At 39.2% G+C, this 19,614-nt stretch overlaps 1 protein-coding gene and 1 non-coding gene across 4 annotated transcripts in view; both read left to right on the top strand.

Annotated features, from left to right (window-relative positions):
- The first annotated feature begins 4,699 nt into the window (after window positions 1-4,699).
- TRIT1 (tRNA isopentenyltransferase 1) overlaps window positions 4,700-19,614 on the top strand; it is a 32,455-nt gene continuing 17,540 nt past the window's right edge. Inside the window, exons 1-2 of one of the 3 annotated variants that reach the window (XM_087820333.1) lie at window positions 4,700-4,882; window positions 16,628-16,770. In XM_087820333.1, the coding sequence (XP_087676459.1) occupies window positions 4,703-4,882; window positions 16,628-16,770 (323 nt within the window). In that variant the 5' untranslated portion in view covers window positions 4,700-4,702. Of the gene's footprint in view, window positions 4,883-16,627; window positions 16,771-16,862; window positions 17,062-19,614 lie in introns of those variants that run through there. The other 2 variants (XM_087820332.1, XM_016205219.2) reach the window with 2 other exon arrangements.
- On the top strand, window positions 17,791-17,900 carry LOC148092395 (U6 spliceosomal RNA). Its single transcript, XR_015715135.1, has one exon. It is a non-coding gene; the product is annotated as a U6 spliceosomal RNA (small nuclear RNA).

The following is a 19,614-nucleotide window of genomic DNA, read 5'->3' as shown; positions in this document are numbered from 1 at the left end:
AGGCTGTCTTAGGAAGCTGAGAAAGCCCAAAGCGAGCACCCTCTGAGAACATTCTGGTGTGCTCTGAAGCAAACCCTGTAATTCAACTTTAGGTGTAACATAAACCCTGCAACATGGTGGGCTCTACTCTCTTCTTCTCCTTGCTTGTTTTGAGCAATTCTGCTGCTCCCAAATTTGAATGAACCAATCACCAATGGAAACAGTAATGGAAACAGCAATTCACCAAACCAGTGGAGGCTGTTACGATTACTCACAGACACTGTACTGGGTTGTACAATATCCTCCAACAAATTCAGGTTTATCCAGAACCTATGAATGTGATCTTATTTGGAAATAGGACCTTTGCAGATGTAATCAAGTTAAAACAAGGTCATACTGGATTAGGCTGGGTCCTAATTCAGTGAGTGTCTGAAAGAGGGAAATTCAGGCCCAGGCCGGGTAGTTCAGTTGGTTAGAATATCATCCTGATACACCAAGGTTTCAGGTTTGATCCCTGGTCAGGGCATATACAAGAAGCAACCAATGAATGTGTAAATAATTGGAATAACAAACCGATGTTTCTCTCAGATCAATTTGAAAAAAAAAAAAGAGGGAAATTCAGACAGAGACATACAAACGGAGAAGAAGGCCGTGTGAGGACAGAGGCAGGACTGGAGTCATGCTGCACAGATCAAGCAATGCCAAAGGTTGCCAGCAACCACCAGAAGCTAGAAGAGGCACGGAAGGATTCCTCTGCAGAGGGAAGCATGGGAGTATGGCCCTGTGCACACCTTGATTTTGGACTTCTGGCCTCCAGAACTGTGAGGGAATGCAGTTGTATTGTTTTAAGCCATCTAGTCGGTGGTAATTTGTTATGGCAGCCCTAGGAAACTATTACAGGCACCAAGTTCATCATGAAACACCCCCCAGGAAATATTTTTTATTTAGGATACCTAATTAGTATAGGGTTAGGTTGCAAAGGCACCTTGGGGTTGCTCCAAAAAGCTAGTGTTTGTCTTTGACCCAACTTTCTCCTTTTATGTAGGAGACCGATGCTTCGGGCCTCCCACAGCACATTCTGCTTTCTGTCCAGACTGTCACAGCATCCTCCAGGGTCCCATACTGAATGTTTGAGCTTTCTGGATGCTTTACTTTGAATGGACCCTCCACTCTAATGGTTTCATCTTTAGCCTTCTTCTTATGTTTCTTTCTTTTCCCAAAAGTTTTTTAAATAAGTTGTTTAAAATATACAGAGGATAGAAAATAATATAATAAGCACTAATGGGTTGTCACCCAGGTTTCCCTTCTACCTTTCTGCACTTCTCCCCTTCTCCTTTTCTGCCATGGTCCCCTGTGCATCCAGCCAATGTGCTGCTCTCACCTCCCTAAAGAAGGTGAGGTCGGTGCAGAGGGGCCCAGCCTGACTAGACAACTACCCCCAGGGTACAATACTCACACTGTGGGTGACAATTAGGTGGCTGGCCGTGGACTTTCAGAAGGGCAGGCAAGGAATCATTACCCTCCAAGTAATTTGAACATCCCTAGTGCCTCATTCCTACATTTTAGATGTGCTCTTCCAGACTGAGCCTATCCCAACATTTTTGCTTTTTAAACTAGAATTTCTTTGCTCCAAATAATCTGTAAGCAGTGGAGTATGTTGGAGATGGGCTTTTGCATCCCTCACCTCTAAATATATATACACACACTTTAAGTGAGAGACTCCCTTTCCTCTTGAGCTATCTTTCAGAATAGATTGAGCTACCTCCCATCTGGCCTCATAAAAGGTGGAGAAGGGGTCAAAGCTAATACTTGGGCATGACAACAAATAGCTTTCCTGACTTCCTTTTGTCACCCTTTGTCTCCTTACTACCCTGCAAAGCTTTACATTCAAGGGTTTTATGTTGTTGTTTTTGGAAATACTTACTAACTCTTGGTCATAGACTTCAATTTCCCAATTTTCCCTTGAACTTAATCTCTCCAATTAGGATTTCAAGTTACAGATTACCTTGCAGGAACTATTCTTTGTATAATTTAGAGTTCAGAGGATCATTAGGGAGACAGAGGTACAAATAAAATATGTTTTGTAATACCCCAAAGTATTACAAAATACGTTCCCATTCTCTTTTGGTAGGACTGGTAGAATAACAATGAATGGAAATGGTACAGTGTTTTTCTCACTTCTTATTTGTTTTGGACCATGGGCTCCATTCTGATTTAGGAGTCTTTCCTGCTCAGCATTTTAGTGATAATTCTCCCCATGGTCTACAAGATCCCCGTTCTCTTTGTTTCTATAGCAACAGTCCTGTGTTGCTTGGCTAGAAGCAATTTTCTGCTGCTGTGGTAAAGCCCCATTTTTTCATTCCTTTCTTCCCAGTTGCCTTGGCAACCAGCCTCTCCCTCTTCTGGTCTCTCAGTGGTAAATTCCACCCCCCTCTTTTTTCCTCTCTCTAGTAACAGTCACCTGGTCATGACTTGGACAGTGCTTTACCATCTGCAAGTGAGCATACTCTGTCATGGTCAGATTGTCATCATGAAATTAGCCTCCCTTTTGCTCTATTTGCATCATTTCTCCAGCCTGTCATCTTTCTGTTGGTTGTCATGGTAACTGTACCCTCTGAAAGTCTCCAGGCAAAGGCTCTACAGTTAACAACCATCATGTTGAGTGTCTGCCAATATGTGGCCACACATCTCGATTTTAAAACCAGCCCCAGGCAGGTACCACAAATTGGAGAGAGCAAGGCTTTTGATCAAAGCAGATTGGATTGAGAAAAGGAGGTATGGGGACCCTGAGATCTGGTGTTCTCCAAACAATATATGTGGCTACAAAAGTGGCCATTATGCCAATGGTGATCCAAGTGACTGAGAAATGTATTTGCAGTTATTCCAGGCAGGCCACATATTGGCAGACACTCGCACATATGCTCTAAACTTCCAGGAGTAATTCCTCTGGCCCAAGCGATCCCAGTGATGTGATCTGAGTGCTAGACAGGGACAAGTAATCTCAGGGAGAAAACAATTAACTCTTAAGTTGGCTAAGAAGGGGTACAATAGATATTTAGACACTTTTACACATTATTGAAAATTTCTCGGCCCTTAGGCTGCTGCTCTTACTTCTTTAGTGAGGCAGATGGGGTGTGACTATTATAATAATACAAAGTGTTCAACAAATGGTGGTTGTTATGTGCCAGGGCATTGTAGTAGACACTTTTCAAACATTACTTCATTTTTCCCCTGTAACTCTGAAAGGTATTTAATGATACAAAAATCAAGGCTAATTGTGTGAGGCCACACAGCTGATAAGTGACAGAGCAAGAATTTGAACCCAGGTCCATTCTGATTCCAGAGCCCTTTCTTAAAGGTTGTGGAGTCCCCTGGATTTTGGTCCTCTCTGGTCCTAATTCTCCTTACCCCCTCATTTTTAAATTTTTTTAATCCTCAGTATTTTTTATTTTTTTAAGTCCTCAACATTTTCATTGATTTTTAGAGGGGAAAGGAGAGAGAGAGAAACATTGATGTGAGAGAGAAACACCAATTGGTTGCTTCCCACACATGCCCTAACTTGGGTTAGGGATCGAACCTGTAACCTAGGTATGTACCCTGACTGGGAATCGAACCTGTGGCCTTTGGTGTATGGCCTTCGGTGTATGCTCCTACAAATGGAACCACATGGACAGGGCCTCACCCCCACTTTTAACCTGAGGATTGCTACTCTTTTATCCTCTGTCTTGCTTACGTTTCCTCTTCATGTTCGGAGGGTTGTTTACTTGTTTGTTTTTGTCTGTTCTCACCCCATCTCTTGCATCTTTTCCCCCAAGAGATGGAAAGTTTTTCCCTGCCTTCTCATTGTGTCTAGTTTGTATTGTGGGATGAAAACATTAGAGCAGCCGCCTTGGCCTGATAACAGGGCAGATCTGATCCTGGAGAAGGGCACACCTCTGAGCTGACTGGCTCCAGCCCTAGATAGGCAAGCCATTCTCCTCTGCACTTACCGATATTGGGCGCCTGGCCCTGGCCGCATAGCTCAGTTGGTTCGAGGGCTACGCCAAGGTTGTGGGTTTCATCTCTGTCAGGGCACATACAAGAAAACGGCTAACGAATGCATAAGCCAGTGGAACTACAAATCGATGTTTCCCTCTTTCTGCATTCCTCTCTTTCTCTCTAAAACCAATAAAATAATAAAATAAAATAAATAAAAGTGACTCACTGTTTTAAAATGTCTGACATTTGTAAAGAACATTAAAAAAAATATTGGGTGTCTATTTGGTGTCAGGTACTGTGCTAGGTACTGAAGATAGAGCAATGACTTAGGATCTGTTCCTTGCTTTTATGGAACCAACAGCGTGAAGTGGAAAGTCAGACAACAGAGGAGGTCAATTTATTTTTATTTTTGTTAACACTTCGTTAAATTTATTGGGAGGAGGTCAACTTATAATTTTACATTGTAATCAATGTTATGAAGAAAAATAACTTGGTGCCGTGAAAAAGTAATCGGGATAGATCCATTTTAGATAGGATTGCCAGCCCCCTCGTAAAAAAGTTGGTCGTTGAAGCTCTGACACCACTCAGTCGATGGCACTCACGGCGGCAGCCTCTCAAGCTTGGGGACCTCGGTCCCGCAGCTCCCTCCTTCCTTCTCCCCCTCCCCCCGGCCCTAGGTCTGCACCGGCGCGCTGACGGTTGTCATGGGGACAGCTGCTCCCGCGCAAGCGCAGACGTCTTCAAGATGGCGGCGGCGGCGGCGGCGGCTGCACGAGCAGTTTCTGTGGGCCCTGGACTTCGGGGCCTGCAACGGACACTGCCTCTTGTAGTGATTCTCGGGGCCACGGGCACCGGCAAATCCACCCTGGCGTTGCAGCTCGGCCAGCGGCTCGGTGGCGAGATCGTCAGCGCTGACTCCATGCAGGTATGACAGTGCGGCCGGCCCCGGCCTGTGAGGCCCGGAGGCCCGCGTGCAGGCCTCCGGCCAGAGTGGATGCCCCGTAGCATGGTGGTAGGTAGTGAACCCCCGAGCTGTGGGGCGGAGGGAGGTGAAGGAACCCATAATTACTAACCACCCACCATCTGACCATCTGTCAGACTCAGTGCCAGGCGTTTCACTTTGATCTCATTTACTTCTCACGACATTACTGTTTGGTAGGTATTATTATTTACATTTATGGGTGAGGAAATTCACCTAAGGAGGTGAAACAGACTTTCTCCGTGTCACATAGCAAATAGGTAGGGGAGAGAGTATTTGAATCGACAAGGTCGACATATGTATGTCCAGTGAGTAACCTTTTCAATGAAAATCATTCTAGAGCTTTTGCTCTTTACAGTGCCCGGCGACACCGAGGTAAATCGGTGGCCGTCTGTGAGTTTCTGCTGAGGGAATGGAACAGAGTGGGTAGTCAGGAGGCCTGGATTGCAGCCCCTACTCGGCCACCAGCCACGAGACCTTAACAGTGTCTTTTTGGGGGGACGTTATTTATCTGTAAGGTGGAGAAAATACTACCTGCCTCACAGGGCTGTGGTGATTAATAACTGAGACCATGAGTGTTAAAATGAAGAGCAGGGTGGCCTGTTCTGAAGAAGGCCAGGCACTGGGTAAGTGCTTGTTTTAAAAAGCTGAGGTTTTTAACTTACTGGCCGTTGGGAAGCAGGAGGCTTTGTCTTCTTCCTTGAGGCAGAGGGAGGCCCAGAAGGACTGTAGCACATAAGGTGCCTGGGAACATTTGTGTTCAGATTGAGAGAGGGTGACATTTTGGGTAAATCTCTGATGGAGAAATTACAGGTGTTATTTGTTGGAAAGAATTTACAGTTAGGAGTTTTTAGAGTAAATGAGATTCTTGATGTGAAATGCCAGGCCCTGAACCTAGCACCCGTGGCAGTCCTCCTCACTCTACCTTATAAACTTCTGGGCAAGGTTTCTGCCCTCATTAGTTTACTTGGGGTGATACAGCCATCAACACACATGAATTGAGTAGGATAATTCAGCAAATATTTGTTTGTGAACTCTACTTTGTGCCAACTTCTAGAGACTTTAGCTCAAATCTCAGCCCTATCTTTTCTAATGTATGTGACTTCATCCTAACCTCTTATACTGTTGTTTCTTCTGTAAAATAGAATATCACTAACACAACATTGTTGTACTAATTAAATGAGATAAGTATGTAAAGCACGTAATACAATATATAGTACACAGTAAGTGGTAAAAATATAGTAGGTGCTATTTTGAAAGGCCCTTTTGGAGAGACAAAACCATAATCCCTGTCTCAAGAAGTTTTAGTCCAGCTAAACATGAAACAAAACAGAGATAATAAGTGTTTGAACTGAGATATTAATGGTGCTTTGCAAGGTGGACAGGGTAGGGAGAAGAGAGGCTATAAGTGTTAGATTTTATGATAACCATAGAATTCCTGAAAAGGGAGAAATCAATGAAGGGTGGCACAGTAATGGAAAGCTCTCTGAAAAGGGACTTGAAAGGTAGTTAGGTGAAGTTTGGATAGATAGAAAGATAGATAGATAGATAGAGAAGAAAGAAAATATTTGTTGAACTGCTTTATTAAAATGGCACAACTTGGTCCAATCAGATTTTTCTTTTGGTTATAAGTAATTAGAATATAAGAATTAAATTTCTTTGGGATGCCATGAGGATTAATGTATGAAAATTACTTTGATGATTATTGAGCTTTCTGAATCGGCTATAGGTTGTATTTAATTTTGATTATATTTTGGATATTCATAACATTTGCTCTTGGTCCTCATTGGAAAATTTTGACCTTTGATTTTACTTTTCAGTCCAAATAATGAAATAAAGTATCTCTGCCCCATTCACTGTAAATATTCAGTTCTTCATGTCTATCTTTTCTTACCATGCCCCTGTTAGGGTAGTGCAGCTTTGCTTGTTTTTTAGCTAGTGGAAGGAGGTGATGCTTTTCAGTGACTTGAGGTTGACACAGAAAACTTTTGGTAAGCATGTGAACAAAGTGACTTTTTTTTTTATATGTCTTGATTTCAGAGAGAGGAAGGGAGAGGGAAAGAAAGAGATGGGAACATCAATGATGAGTCATTGATCTGCTGCCTCCTGCACGCCCCTACTGGGAATCAAGCCCCCAACTGGGGCATGTGCCCTGACAGGGAATCGAACCAAGATCTCCTGAATCATAGTCATAGGTTAATGCTCAACCACTGAGCCACCCTCACTGGGCCAAAGTGACGTTCTTAACCTTTAAAAGACGGCATTTAAAAGACAGCATCATACAAATTCCATATATTTTCCAGGATCAACTGTACAAATAATGGTTTCTTTCCTTTTGCCTGTAAAAAAGAACGTATATGCTTAGGTTTCTGAGTATTTAATGTTGGATCAACAGTTCCTTGAAAGAACATTTTCAATTTCAAATAAATCTATAAGCTTAATAATAATAATAACTTAAATTTGTATAGCACTGTTTATCCTCACAATAACCTCGTAAAGTAGATATTATTTCACAGATAGGAAAAGAGGCTCATGCTGGCCTGGTAGCTTGGTTGGATCATTGTCCTGATGTGCTAGGGTTGCGGGGTTCCATCTCTAGTGGGGACACATGCAGTAAGCAACCAGTGCATGCGTGGGTGCATGGAATGGCAAGTTGATGTTTCTCTTAAATCAATAAAAAATTTTTTTTAAAAAAGAAAAGAGGCTCAAGGTCTTATAGTAAGTAGCAGACCTAGAGTTGAACGTAGGTCTCTGCTTTCCATGCCAGATGCTTTCTCCACACAAAGCTGTCCCCTTTAAATGAGTCAGTAGCTGTGGGATTTATTCATTAGACAATATTTCTTAACTTCTTTCACAAGGGTATGCTGCATTTTGATCAGGATATTAAATGTATTTTAGGATTCATATTGTGAATCATAGTGTGAATTCATAGTGATGTCTGTCACGTGGAGTGTTGAGCTGAGTGTCAGCCACATGATGCATTGCTTAGGGGGATAAAACGTGCTGTAACTAGACAGATATAATTTAATGTCAATTCAATGAGAGCAAAGACTGAGAATGTACACTGAAGCAAAGGGGAAGCTTTGTGGAGAGCCTGGACAGAGAAATAAACTTCTTTGTTCTAATAGCTACACAGACCAAAGGGGGACCAAATGGAAAGTGTGATAATTAGAAAGTTTTTTCAAGTTTCCAAGTTGATGTTTATTTAAAAAAATTTTTTTTTAAGATTTTTTTTTTTTTTAGAGAGAGAAGGGGGGAGAGAGAGACAGACAGACAGACATTGATGTGAGAGCTGAACATCGATTGGCTGCCTCCTGCACATCCCCTACTGGGGATTGAGCCTGCAACCCTAGTATGTGCCCTGGCCAGCAGTCGAACCAGCAACCCTTCATGACAGGGATGACACCCAATGAACCGAGCCATAGGCCCGAGTTGATCTTTTTAAAAGCCAGTATTTGCATTTTAATAATTCTGTTTGGGATACTATCCAGAACTTTGTATTTCAGAAATGTACTAGTACTCAAAAAGGATTGTAAAATACTGCCTTAAATCTTAAATTGTCTTGCATCTCATACTTGGGATGTCATCTCTTTGACCTACCTTAATTGTAGGGTTACCCCAAGGCAACCCCTTCTAGGGCAGTTCCCATCCAGGGAAAGGACTTGTTTTTGGTAAACATTGAGTAAGTAAGTGCTTTAAGTATTGAGGTAGCTTCTTTGAGGTAAAACTACAATGGGGAGTGTTAAGGGTAGTATGTCTAGGGTGATAATATTGTCATGGAGCCTGATCTATAATGACTCTCTTCTGTAGCTAGCCATGTAGCATCTGAATGAAGATCCTGTCTGGCCTCTTGCTTCCCAGTCTCATATTTGAGTGGGAAGTCAGAACTATTCTCTGAGGGATTACTTGCTTAGGGACTCTTGCTAGGTTCTGTGGATTCTGCATGGCAGTTCTGACAAAAGTGAGAAACAACATTTATGCTTAATTTTCTAAGCCCCAGTTTCATAAATTATAGAAAATAAATACTCTGTCAGCAGTAAGAGTCTAAATTCAAGGAGGGGCAGGTAATACAATCCCTGTTTTCCAGGATGGAAAAACTGAGGTGCAGAAAGATTAAAGAGCAGACTGGAGATCATACTGCAAGACGCTTGCGCACCTGGGAATTGGATCTGGGCCTTCTAACTCCTGTAGTGTCTCATATATTACAGGAAGGTGATACTGAAGGTCTTCTTTTCAGTCTGTCTTTTTCTTGGCATGTATATTCAAGGTACAATGCATCGCCTTCAGTGACTGGATGAAACATTGTACTGAGAAACTTGAAGGCACTTGCCAAAAGATGTACAATGACTGCCTGGAAATACAGGCTACTAACTATATGCCAAGAAAAAATAAAGTGTTCTATTTGGGTTTATAGAGAGGAAGTATCTGTAATGCCTTAGATCTTCAAGTCCTGTGAAGAAGCAGTAGTCCTACATAGAAGCACAGCTCCCTTTGTGTTTGTCTAAATCTACAAGAGGAAAAGCGAATGATTTTTGGCAGGCTGACTAGTAAGCAGGCTATGCGTCATTTAATAGATGTGAAGTTCTGCGTTCTTTTTGTCTGCTTTGGGACATAATTTAGGAGCAGTGTGTTTTTACTAAAGGCCTATTGTCTGTTAGTGCTCAAGGGAGGTCTGGGATTCATGGGGGAGGGCTATGAAAGGAGAGATGGGATAGTGGATCACAGTGGCTTACTAGGATATGAAATAAAAGTCATGAAGACCTGTTAAGCAGAAGAGATGGGGGCTCTCTGGAGGCAGGCTTTTAAAAGGACTGAGCCTGATAAGAGGTGAATAAGGAAATCTCAGAGTTTTTGACTCACGTAAAATTATGTATGTATGAGTTTCTAAGCTTCCTTGGTTCACCTCTGTTGTGAGTGAATTTAATTTCCCTTTAGCTATAGTATTAAGTGTGGGAGGTTGTACATATATATTCATTTTCGAAGCTATGGGAAGAACTTTGTAGTCAGACCTCCTATGTTATAAGGAAAGAGAAGTGACTACTGGCCAAGTGGGAAACCATAGGGGAGCATAAATGGGTCTTGCAGATTCATTTTGTGAGCATGAGGTGTTGGCTTGATGTTTCACTTGAAACAGCTCCTCTCCAAAAAAGAATATATGTTTGAGGGGTAAAAGCTATTTGGGGTGTATAAGAATTCACCTATGTGCTCTGTATGTACTCTAGTATGGCTTAACCTGTTTGGCTTTGGTTTCCTGTGTAGTTTGTTGAATAAATTTGACTCAGACCAGGGCCCTGTTTGTCTCTGCTTACTTTTGGAGCCCTGCTGGAGCCTCACCACTGCTCCCTCCTCGTTGTGGCAGCTAGAGTTCAAATTTTTAGCACTTTACCATGAATAATAATAATAATAATAATAATAACTGAAAATAACAATAATATATGCCAGACACTATTCTAAAAGTTTGACATACATTATCTCATTTAATATTCTCACTACAACCTTATGAGGTAGGCACTATAATAATCTCACGCCTACCAAAAATTACTTTCTTGAACTGTCTTCTCCATTCTATTCTGTTCTTTGCCCCACCTCCTCCTGTTTATGTACCCATTCATCCTCCATCCTATTCTTTTCCTCTGTACTGCTGTATGCATTTCACCAGGCAGAGAAGGAAGAAGACTGTTCTTGACAAAAGAACATTATGAGCAAGTAAAGGAAAAGTGAAAAAGTGCATGGGATGTTCAAGGAGAGACCAGCAACTATCTGGCATCTAGGATACTTGAGAGACAGCTGTAGGAGGTCAAACTAAAAATACAGACTCTGGGAACAAATTTTAGAGGTCCTTGAAAGGCATATTATGAAGTTTGGGTTTTTAAACAGGGAAGTGATAGTAAATCTGTTTCATAAGGTAACTCCAATGGCTGGGTGGAGAGTGGGTTAAGGAGGGATAAACAGTTGAGGATTCTGTTACATTAGCCTGGGTGAAAGAGGGTGGAGTTGGACTGTGGTGAGGAAAACAGGTAACTATTTTGACATTTTGGAGACAGACTTGTAGGATTTGGGTTATTGAAATGGAAGCATTGTGAAAACAAAATGATGGAGAACAAAAGCCTTTTTTATGTTTGGAAAAAAGGATACATGCTTATTGAAAAAATCCAAATAACACTGAAAAGTACAAAGGAAATATCACCATAGTCTTTGCATCCTGAGATAACCACTTTAACATTTTGGTGCACATCCTTCCAGCACTTGTCTATGTATTTATGCACATTTGTATATATATATTTTTCCAATTTTTTTATTGTGGTAAAGTGCATATAAAATTTACTATGTTAACCACTTTTAAGTGTACAGGTCAGTGGTATTAAATACATTCGTAATGTTGTGTGACCATCTCCACCACCCATCTTCATAACTCTTTTCGTGTTGTAAAACAAACTCTATACTTTTTAGCCCAGCCGGGTGTGGCTCAGCAGTTGAGCGGTGACCTAGGATCCAGGCAATCAGGGTTCGATTCTCGGTCAGGGCACATGCCTGGGTTTCGGGCTGCAGCTGATCAATGACTCTCTCATCATTGATGTTTCTATCTCTCTCTCTCCCTCTCCCTTCCTCTCTCTGAAGTCAATAAAGATATATTTAAAAAATAAAAAAATAAAACAAACTCTATACTTTTTAAACAGTAACTCCCCATTCCTCCTTCCAGCCTTTGGCAATCATCATTCAACTTTCCATGTCTATGATTTTGACTACTCTTAAGTATTTCATATAAGTGGAATGATACAGTATTTGTTTTTTTTATAACTGGCTTATTTCACTTAGCATAATATCCTCAAGTTTCATCCATGTGTATATGTTTTTATGTAAGTTGATGCATACATTTCATGCTGTTCTGTGTCCTGTTCCCCCCCTTTCTCTTAGTATGTTACAGATATCTTTATATGTTAATGTATACAAGTCTACATCATTGGTCTCAGTGTCAGATAATTTTGTACTTCAGGGGACATTTAGCAGTCTCCTTAAACCTTTTTGGTTTTAACAACTGAGGTCATGTCATACATTTGTAAAATAGATTGATTTGTTGCAGCCTGCATTCTATCCTGGGTTCCCCAGCCATTCTGGTTATTTTTTAAAATTTGCATACAGTAAAGTGCATTTTTTGTTGTCTATACTTATATGGGTTTTCACAAATGCAGGCAGTTGGGTATCCACCATCTCAGTACCATACTGAACAGTTCCATCACTTTAAAATTACCTTGTGTAGTCTCTTTATAGTCAACTTGTCTACCTAGCCAAGTTTTGGCAAGCACTGATCTGTTTTCCATCCCTATAGTTTTGCCTTTTCCAGCATGTTATATACATGCAGGTCATACAATATGCAGCCTTTGAGGCCTGCCTTTTTTCACTTAGCAAAATACATTTAAAATTCTTTCATGTTGCTGCATGAGTTCATTACTCTTTATTGCTGAGTATTATTCCCTTGTATGGATGATACCATTCACCTATGAAAGGACATCTGGATTTCCAGTTTATTATAAAGAAAGCTATTATAAACATTTATGTATATTACTGTTTAACTTTACAGGACTGGTTTAACTCTATAGGAAACTACTAAACTATTCCAAAATGGCTCTACTATTTCGCATTTCTACCAGCAGTGAATGAGAATTTTGTTCCTCTGTAGTCTCTCCAGCATTTGGTGTGTCTTTTTTCTTTTAATTTTAGCAGTTCAAATAGGTGTGTACTGGTATCTTCATTGTGGTTTTGATTTACATTTCCCTAATGACTAACGATGTTGGACATCTTTTCATGTGTTTGTTGGCCATATGTATATTTTCCTTGGAGAAATATCCACAGAGTTCCTTTGCCCATTTTTAAACTGGGTTGGTTTTCTTTGTTGTTGAGTTGCACATTACATTTTGATACATATAGCCAGACTGCTTTCAAGCAGGTTTTTACCAGTGGTATGTCTGTTTCCCCTCACCCTAGCAATTTGTGTATTGCCTGTCTTTTTCATTGTTGTCAGTCTGGTAAACAAGAAAGAAATTTCAGGTCTTAGGTTAATTAATGGTCTTTTAAGGGTATATTGGCCAGTTACTTGTATTGTGTTTTTTTACTAGCCTGCCACTATCATCACCCTCTGTCTTTTTCATCATCCCAAATTGTTTTTCCCAGAGCTTTTTTCATCTTCCCAAACTGAAATTCTGTATCCAATATACACTAACTCCCCTTTCCTCTGCTCCAACCACTGGCAACCACCATTCTACCTTCTCTGAATTTGACTACTCGGTACATCATATAAATGTAATAATACAGTATTTGTTGTTTTGTGATTGGCTTCACTTAGCATAATGTCATCAAAGTACATCTATGTTATAGCATATCTCAGAATTTCCTTCCTTTGTATTTATATAATCCATTTTGTTTATCCATTCATCCATGATGGGCACTTGGGTGGCTCCCACCTTTTGGCTATTGTAAATAATACTGCTATAAACATAGTTGTGTATAAATATCTGTTTGACTCCCTGCTTTCATTATTTTAGGTAGTTACTACCCAGAAGTGGAATTGCTGGATCATATAGTAATTGTATTTTTTATTTTTTGAGGAACTGCCCTACTGTTTCCTATAGCTGCATCCTTTTACATCACCGCCAACAGTATACAGGTGTTTCAATTTCTCTATATTCTCACGAACATTTATTATTTTCTATTTTTTAATTGATTTTTAAAAAATGTTTTTATTGAAGGGGGAGAGAGAGAGAGAGAAACATCGACGGGTTGCCTCCCCCACACACCCCCAACTAGGGATTGAACCCACAACCTGGGTATGTGTCCTGACTGGGAATCTACTTGCCACCTTTTGGTGTACAAGATGACACTTCAACCAGTTGAGCTACACTGGGCGTGGCAAGAACTCTTCTTTCTTTAAACCATTAATACTCTTTCCTTTCTGATACTTGTTGGCATTTGTATATAACATAAACAGTGCAGTAGGCCACTTCCTTTAGTAAATAAGGTGAGCCTAGATCTGAGGTTACCTTCTGATTGATTTAGGTTTTTGTGTTTGTTTTAACTTGCCATTTTAAGGGACTCTTGAAGATACACCTAAAGACAGGACATGGGATGAAAATGTACATATCCGATAGAATGTACTGGTCTCTGAGATGTTTACATTTTGGCATTTTGGAGGTTGGGGGGTGATAATTGTACATTTGCAGCTATGCGTTTCCTTAACATTAATCTCAGTGTTAAAAAATGAGACTCCAATTACAGAGTTAAGAAATCTGGCAAAATCGAGTTGTTGCTATGTAAATTCTTTAACATTGGGTCATGTGGAACTCTACGCTACAACAGAGCCAATTAAAGGCTGTGGGAAAGGGGGAGGGGAACACACAGTTATTACTCCTATTCCCCCTCTGGTTGTTTTAATTTGCATGGAAGACCCCAGTATACAGTATACCCTATGGCACTTATAACATCACAAGGAAATCTTGTTCAAAATATACAGGAAAGAATACTCTGTGATTTAAGATTCTGTTAATATTCAGGTGTAAGAATGCAAGTCTGTTGTCAGGCACAGATGAAATGAGTTAAAGGCAGAGTTGGTTACTTCTCTGTGATCTGTATTTTTTCTGTGTACTGTTTTATTAAGTTTTCTTTTACTTGAAGATAGCTTATATCCTTGTTGGATAAATAGCCTCAGTAGCTAAGAGCACAGAGGCTTCAGAATGATAGTGACACTAAAATTATTTCCCATTCTCCCTGTGTTGTTGTGATAGTAGTAGTGGCAGTGGTCCTGGTATAAGTAGTTATATAATGACTCTTTTGTAGCATTTATGGTGTGCCAAGCAAAAAACTAAGTGCTTAACATGTATTAACTCATTTAATCCACACAACAACCCTGTGAGATAGATCATTCTCATTTTACTGATGAGGCATTGAGTCGCACAGAGGTTAGTAACTGACCACTCCAAGTACAAATAACTAGTAAGCAGCAGGGCTAGGAATTGATCCCAGGCAGCTTGGCGCCAGGGTCCTTCCTTCTAACCATTGTACTGTACTGTACTTATATAACACCCATATAAGTAAAGGGAAATGTGAGAAAAAAGTGCTTTTAACATCTTTGTGGGCTCTTTGGAACTTATTATTTGTTCACTCACCGCTCCCTGTAGAATCAGTGATTACAGAGAGAACATTTAATCTCAAAGCATTCATCCCTGTTTTCAAACTAGTATTTTCAAACTAGATCTGTTCTCCATCTGAGACCTTGCATTTAAAAAAAGTACACTTGAACTTTTTAGTTGAATTGGCATATCAAGAGCTTACAGAGATAGGATATTGCCTTTGAATATTTAGACTGTATGAGCTGACCCTCTGAAGCAGTAATTTGGATACATCACAGTATTTCCAACAGAGTACAGCAGTATTAGGGGTCTGACTTCAAAGTATGTATGTGTGTTCTATTTATTACTAAAGTATAGTTGACTTTGTGTTTTATATATATTCTTGTAGATAGGCCCTTTCTCCACAAATGGAGCCAATCTATTACAAATTCTGAAAACTTTTCAGAGCCAAGATACGTAAGCATTTGAAGTAGAACTATGAGCAATGCAAAATGTTACCTTTCTGGAGACTTGTGATAAGTAGAATAAATAAAACAGCCTATCCATTTTTAGATGCTTCAAGTTCAGGCCAAAGGACCTCCTATTAATCTTGAAGAATTAGTTCTCATTTGGGCACTGATTTGCATACCCTTTTAAACTTTAAGTCTGAGCTAACAGCCACTGCAGGTATCCCTCCTTTTCAAAAGTTCACGTTAAAAACACTTCACTTTTACAAGTATGATCTACATTAATACCTGTTTTCGCTAACTGAAAGAAATCTGAAGAGGATTTTAAATTAATTAAGGAAGAGGCTTTTAAATTAATGGTAATTGCTTCTTTGCCTTACACCATTTAGTTTTATGAAAGGTTTCATAGAAGTGCCCTTCTTTCAGATGGTGGGGAAGACCTGTACTGTTTTTGCTAACTGGAAGAAATCCAAAGAAAAAGTTAGCTTTTATGAAAAAGCAAAAAATGAAAATACAGTTCATCTTTTTTTTTTGCAGCAAGTTGTTATAAAGGCAGCATCAAGCTCTTTCCCTGGGAACTACACCCATCATTTCAGCATCAAGCCATCATAGCTTCAAATGGTTTCTATGAACATCTATGCTTTATCTCGATTTATTTTGTGCATCCATTAGCAAGATGTGTCCTAAGGTATCAGCAAAGCCAGCACTCGTAAGGGTGTTATGCTTAGTGTAAAACTGGACGTAATTAAGCATTTCAATTGTGGTGAACAAAATAAAGACGTTGTACATGCATTGAATTTGGGGTCTGGGAAAGATAAAAATTGATGATAATTTCTTTTTCCCTTTACCCCATTTTATCTTACGAAAAGTTTCGTAGGAACACTCTACTTTGGGATAGTGGGGAAAACCTGTATTTGATAAGAAAGTCAATGTTGTGTATTCTTCTGCTTCCTTTGTCTTGGGTTTTGTGGATCTGGCTATGCTCTGGTTAGATCACGTCTACTCTAGTGCTTTGGGTCAGTCAAGTGTTTGGCTGGAGGGAGGAACAGATCACCATTTCCACCCATCAGGTGTACACTTAATGGAGGCTGATGACTTTCTCATACTAATTTTCTTTCTCCTAGGTTTATGAAGGCCTAGACATCATTACCAACAAGGTTTCTACCCAAGAGCAGAGACTATGCCAGCACCACATGATCAGCTTTGTGGATCCTCTTGTGACAAATTACACAGTGGTGGACTTCAGGAACAAGGCAACTGCTCTGATATCCTTAGGAAAAACAGCAACTAGGCTTGATGGATGGCAAGGCAGCCCAAGCCAAGAAAGAAGTTTTCTTTCTAGTGACAGTTTCTTCTAAGCAGGGACACACGAGATCTAACTACCAATAGGTAGCATCCCATCAGCACTATGTGGATTGAAAGATATAGTATCCTTGCTATGCAAAATCTTGTCCTCAGACTGCAACATCAGCATCCCTTGGGAGCTTGTTAGAAATGCTGAATTTGGGCCTGACTTCATACCTCCTGAATCAGAATCTACATTTAACAAGAGTACCAGGTGATTCATATGCATATTAAAATTTGAGAAGCACTGTTTTAGTGGAGAGAACATTGATTTAGGAACCAGAAAACCTGTGTTCCAGTCTTTGAGTCACCTCTTTTGATCATGTGAATTTTATTGGCCAAAGAATTTACCCCACTGAGCTTCAGTTTTTCACCCTTAATTAATTTATAAACATAATGGAGTTCCAGTTAGACTTTCAAAGGGATTGTTGGGGTGGTGGGGGGAAGGCTGGGAAAAAATTGTTCTGGGTAATACCAATAATTTTTGAAAAAAGAATAGTATAAGGGGACTGTCCTTATATTTTAATGTCCAGACTCCCTTTAGTATCTGGACTGCCAGATATTAAAACATTGAAAATTCATAATAATTATAATAGCATAGAAATTATATACTAGACAAACTTGTGGCACAGAATAGAAAATTCAGATACAAATTCAAATGGACATATATATTTAGATTATTAAGGTAGCATTTAAAAACAATGAAGAGCCTGACCTGTGTGGCTCTTCAGTTGAGCATTGACCTATGATCCAGGAGATAGCGGTTCGATTCCGAGTCAGGGCACATGCCTGGGTTTTGGGCTCGATCCCCAGTAGGGGGCATGCAGGAGGCAGCTGATCAATAACTCTTTCATCATTGATGTTTCTGTCTTTCTCCCTTTCCCTTCCTCTCTCCGAAATCAATAAAGACATATTTTGAAAAATAAAATAAAAACAATGAAGAGTGCTCACTTTGGCAGCACATATACATATTAAAATGGAATGATACATAGAAGATTGGCATGGCCTCTGTGCAAGGATGACACACAAGTTTGTGAAACATTCCATATCTAAAAAAATAAAATAAAAACAAAGGAAATAATGAGGTAGTTAGTAATTATTTCTGAAACAGTTCATTGTTTGGAAAAAAACAAAGTCACATCCTCTTTATACAGTGCATAAAATCAGATTTCAGAGTTAAATATATGTATTTTTAATGAAACTTTAAAACAAATGGGACAATATATAATTGGGTAGTTATGTGATTTGAGAGTAGGGAGGGGCTTTGTAGATATTCTTTTATAGATTTTTTAATGGATTTTTAAACTCAGTTTTTCTCTTTTTTATTGTTAAAATACACAGCATAAAATTTACCATTTTAACTATTTCTAAGTGTACAATTTCAGTGGTATTAAATACATTCACATTGTTGTGCAGCCATCACCACCATCTATGCCCATAACAGTAATTTTTTTCAAAAAGGAAAATAGCTAGAGTTGATAATGTAAGAATTAAGAATTTGTAGTAGCAAGAATGTGTAACAACCAGAACTTCTGAGTATCTCAGAAAAACTTTGTCACAAGTATACCCAGAGATATGTGGTAGATCTCATTCTATAACAGCATTCCTCTAAATAGCAAAAACATTTAAACACTGAAATTCCTACTTACAGAAGAATGTATAAAATTTGCTTTCTTTATATAAGTTTACTTTTTCAGCAGTGAAATTGAGTAAGTTATAGCTACATGTGTCAATGTGGAAGAATCTCAGAAACATAAAATTTGAGAAATTATAGGATACATACATGTTCATACATTTATTATAAAGGTTAAAAAAGCAGGCAAGACTAACCATATATTAATATATTGCTATATATTGATTCTATGTAATAATTCTGTATATTAATACATTCAGAGGTAATACACATCAGTAATAATGTAAAAAGCAAGGGAATGATGAAAAACAACACCCCCCCCCCCCCCCGAAATAACTCAAGATAGTGGTTCCGTCAGAGAGACGGGAAGTTGGGAGTTGAGTTGGGAGTTGAGATGGGTATGCATACTCAGAAACTTTAAAGGAATTAATAATATTCCTTTTCTTACATTGGGTTCATTTGTGTTTGTTTTATTACTGAGCTTCATAATTTACATGTTAAAATATGTATTTGTATATTGGATCTATGTTCTTATATGTATATTGGATACTTTATAATTTTTAAAAAAAGGAAAACAGCTCACCATAAACAAAGTTAAAAAACAGACTGCAAACCAGGGAGAAAATATTTGTAACATAGGAAAGGCAAAATATTAATATACTTAGTATATAAAGAACACTATGAATCAGTACAAAAACTAAAGGTCATGAGTAGTAATTCACAAAGGAAGAAATACAAATGGTGATAAATATGAAAAAGGGTTTGTCCTTGCTGTTAATCAGGGCCATGCAAATCAAAATAATGAGATAATATTTTTTTGCTTCTCAAATGGGCAGAGATTTAAATGTGGATAATAATTCTTGCCCTACCTGCTTTACAAGGCAGTTGTATCAGATGAGATAATGTATATGAAAGCTCTTTGTAAATTAAAATATATCACCAAAGTACATTGTTGCTGTAGGACAGTTGGATTGTTCTGGAAGAACTTAAAGAAAATAGAAAGCTAATTAAAATTTACAAAGGGCAGCAACAATAGGAATAAGATTTAATCAGGTCATTTACAGGATTGGCGATTTAATGAATTTAGATAAGAACCTACAATCAGAATGTCAAAGCCGAAAATACCTTAAGAAG

Source organism: Miniopterus natalensis, chromosome 9, assembly GCF_054644295.1.
Source record: "Miniopterus natalensis isolate mMinNat1 chromosome 9, mMinNat1.hap1, whole genome shotgun sequence".
NCBI classification, from domain to species: domain Eukaryota; kingdom Metazoa; phylum Chordata; class Mammalia; order Chiroptera; family Miniopteridae; genus Miniopterus; species Miniopterus natalensis.
Note: the sequence above shows the minus strand (reverse complement) of the source record. Positions and strands in the feature narration are given on the sequence as shown.